The following is a 3,307-nucleotide window of genomic DNA, read 5'->3' as shown; positions in this document are numbered from 1 at the left end:
AGTGAGACGCGTTTCCTTTTCCTCAAGTAACAAGGGGGTGGGAGCGCTTGTCAGCGCCGTTCCTATCAAGAAATGACTTGGTGTCACTGAATTATAATCATCGAAATTGTCTGAACCGGGAGCGATCGGTCGCGAGTTCAAACACGCTTCGATTTTACATAGGAGCGTGCTTAGCTCCTCGAATGTCAGCGTGTGCGCCCCGATGACGCGTTTCATGTAAAACTTGACGCTGCGGACGCACGCTTCCCAAAGACCGCCGAAATGCGGCGCGGACGGAGGAATGAAGTTTCACCGAACGCCTTGGGTTGCTATTCTATTTTGAAAATTCGAATCGCGAGTGGCCTCACTCCATGTGACGGAGATTTCGCGTTGAGCGCCGTGGAAAGTCGTAGCGTTGTGCGAATACATATCACTGGGAACGCCGCGACGTGCACAAAATCGATCGAATGCAGCGATAAACGCGGGAGTCGTACAATCGCCAACCAACTCCAGATGAGTAGCTTTGACGGTCATGCAGACGAACACCGCGATGTACGCCTTTCTTGATGTGTGTTTTCGACCGGGAGTAGATCTGACCTGTATTGGTCCGACATAATCTATCCCGCAGTGTAGGAACGCGCGAGGCGTCGACGTGACGCGACACGAGGGCAGGTCGCCCATTAACTCGTGCGCGGCTTTGGCGCTTTCACGAGCGCATCTGACACATTTATGGAGAACAGCTCGTATCGTTTGACGCGCGCGCAAGATCCAGTATTGTTCACGTAGCAGGTGCAACGTGAATTGCGGCCCAGCGTGGAGGGCACGGATATGAGTTTCGCGTATTAACGCGGCAACTAACGGGTGTGCAGCGAGCACGACCGGGTGTTTCTTGTCGTCCGGAAACGCAGAATTTCGGAGTCGGCCTCCGACGCGAATAAGTCCGTTTTTATCGAGAAACGGGTTTAACGGTAGCAGTTTACTGTTGTTCAAAATTCGATTTAATGACTCTAATTGAGCGTATTCCACGGGGAATAACATTTGTTGCACTTTCTTGAGCCAGAATTCGCGCGCGAGATCAATTTCTTCCGGTAGAAGTAATATCGCCGCGGGTTTTGAGGTCGCATTGACGGGATTTGAGCAGCTCATTTCGCGAGCGCGGCGAGCGAATCGCATTACATAAGCGGTGACGCGCACCAGCTTGTTCCACGAGGAGAATTTTTCTCCGAGCTCCCATCGTTGGCAAGGGTGCACAAGGTGCACGGAAACGTGCGCTTGCTCTTCCGGTAGCGATTCTTGCAAATTTGATTGAGGCTCGGAGGGCCATTCATCTGCCGATAATTTGAGCCAGTCAGGCCCTGTCCACCATAGAGATTGCTGAATCAGATTTTCAGGTTTGACGCCCCGCGAAACGAGATCGGCAGGGTTTTGCTGTGATGGCACGTGATGCCATTCGACGTTTGGCAAGAAGGTCTGAACCTCATGCACCCGATTCGCGACAAACATTTTCCAACGCGAGGGTGGCTGCGAGAGCCAGGCTTTGGTGACCTTCGAATCGGTCCAACAATGATAAATATGAATGGTCATCGTAAGCGCGAATCGCACGGCGTCGATTGCACGTGCGAGGAGAACCGCGGCGAGTAACTCTAAGCGGGGAATACTCATGGGCCTGAGCGGAGCCACCTTTGATTTGGACAGAAGAATTGTTATTTCGACAGTCCCGTCAAGATGCGTAACTTTCAAATAAACGACCGCTCCGTATGCGGAGGCGGAAGCGTCGGCAAACCCATGAATCTCCGCGAAGCGAGTATCGGCACCGTAACCGGTCCAACGCGGAATGGATATGTGGCGCAAGAGCGGTAATTGCGTGTAATAATCTCTCCACTGACGGAGAAGATCTTCAGGGATCACCTCGTCCCATTTACAGCGAAGCAGCCATAGCTGTTGCATCAGAATTTTTGCGGTAATAACCACTGGGGCCATCCAACCGAGAGGATCAACAATTCGAGCGATTGTCGAAAGAATTGAGCGCTTCGTGTCGGGAGCCGACTCTGCAAGCGTGACGTCAAATTGAAAGACGTCCGTGTGAGGATGCCACTTGATACCCAGTATCTTGAGACGCTCGTCAGATTCGAGCGTTTTTGCGGAAGCAAGGCCATGATCCTGCGGATCGATGCCTTCGAGCAATACGGGATTGTTACTCGCCCATTTTCGGAGGTGAAATCCTGCTCGTTTCAAGAGAGAAATCAGTTGATCTCGCGTCTGAAGCGCGAGCGGTATGTCATCGGCGCCAAACACAGCGTCGTCGACGTACGTGTGAAGCCGTAATACCGGAACTGCCAACGGGAAATCAGCGCCTTCGTCTTCGGCGACTTGCTCGATCACGCGAAGAGCGACGTTTGGCGCGTTTGCATTACCGTAAGTGACGATAAGCAATAAGTATGCTATTAAGGGCCCGTTTGGCGCGGGTCGCCATAAGATCCTTTGATAATTTACATCGCTTTTGTGGACAAGAATCTGGCGATACATCTTGGCGATGTCGACGGTGAAGACGAACCAAAATTGACGCCATCGCAAGAGAATGAAAGATAATTCGGGTTGTAATTTACGGCCGATCATTAGATGGTCGTTCAACGAGAGACCATTGGAGGTCGGTTGAGAGGCGTTGAAGACAACGCGCAAACGAGTTGTTGCGCTATGCTCGCGGACAACTGCATGATGCGGTATATACACTACTTGACCATCAGGGGGGTCATCGAAAGGTGCCTTGGTCATGTGGCCAAGACGTTCATATTCCGCCAAGAAGTCGTGGTATTCCTTCGCAAGGTCGGGATTCAACCTTAACCGTGACTCGAAACGCGACTTTTTAGAGTCGCCAATGTCGATAGGGGGCCCCGATTTGAACGGCAGCCGCACTATATATTGCCCGTTGGGGGCACGAGAATGTGTAGACACAAAGTGTTCTTCGCATTGACTCTCTTCCGGTGAGAGATGAGTTTGCTGAGGAAGTTCTTCGACCTTCCAGAACCATTTCAGCTGATCGGAGATTTCCGACAACACCGTGCAGTGGTGCGTTTGAATGCGAGTCGGCCGTGACTGCGACGGCATAGGCATTGGTCCAGACAGGAACCATCCAAAAATCGATTTTTGAGCGACGGGCTCATGAGGGGCGCGATTACGGACCTCCGGCAGTAAAATCGCGCCATACAAATCAGCACCGATAATGACGTCAATCGGCGCCGCGTTAGTCGGATCGTTATCAGCTAGCGTAAGTTCGCGAATGTACGACAGTTTCGTTATATCCGGAACGCGTTGCGGAATGTAAGTCGTG

At 52.0% G+C, this 3,307-nt stretch overlaps 1 protein-coding gene across 1 annotated transcript; it reads right to left on the bottom strand.

Moving 5' to 3' along the window:
- Nucleotides 1-288: 288 nt before the first annotated feature.
- On the bottom strand, nucleotides 289-3,090 carry LOC139781566 (uncharacterized). The gene has a single exon (XM_071720408.1). It carries the CDS (start codon nucleotides 3,088-3,090, stop codon nucleotides 289-291), a length of 2,802 nt encoding a protein of 933 aa, XP_071576509.1.
- Between the last annotated feature and the right edge of the window lie 217 nt (nucleotides 3,091-3,307).

This window comes from Temnothorax nylanderi, unplaced genomic scaffold (assembly GCF_030848795.1).
Source record: "Temnothorax nylanderi isolate EJ_2023f unplaced genomic scaffold, tnyl_v1.0 TNYL_tig0346_pilon, whole genome shotgun sequence".
Taxonomy (NCBI): domain Eukaryota; kingdom Metazoa; phylum Arthropoda; class Insecta; order Hymenoptera; family Formicidae; genus Temnothorax; species Temnothorax nylanderi.
The sequence above is the reverse complement of the archived record's forward strand: the minus strand, read 5'-3'. Positions and strand labels throughout refer to the sequence as shown.

Bases quoted from the DNA above. Each gene is read 5' to 3' on its own strand.
- LOC139781566 (XM_071720408.1), bottom strand. From the start codon at position 3,090: ATGCCTATGCCGTCGCAGTCACGGCCGACTCGCATTCAAACGCACCAC.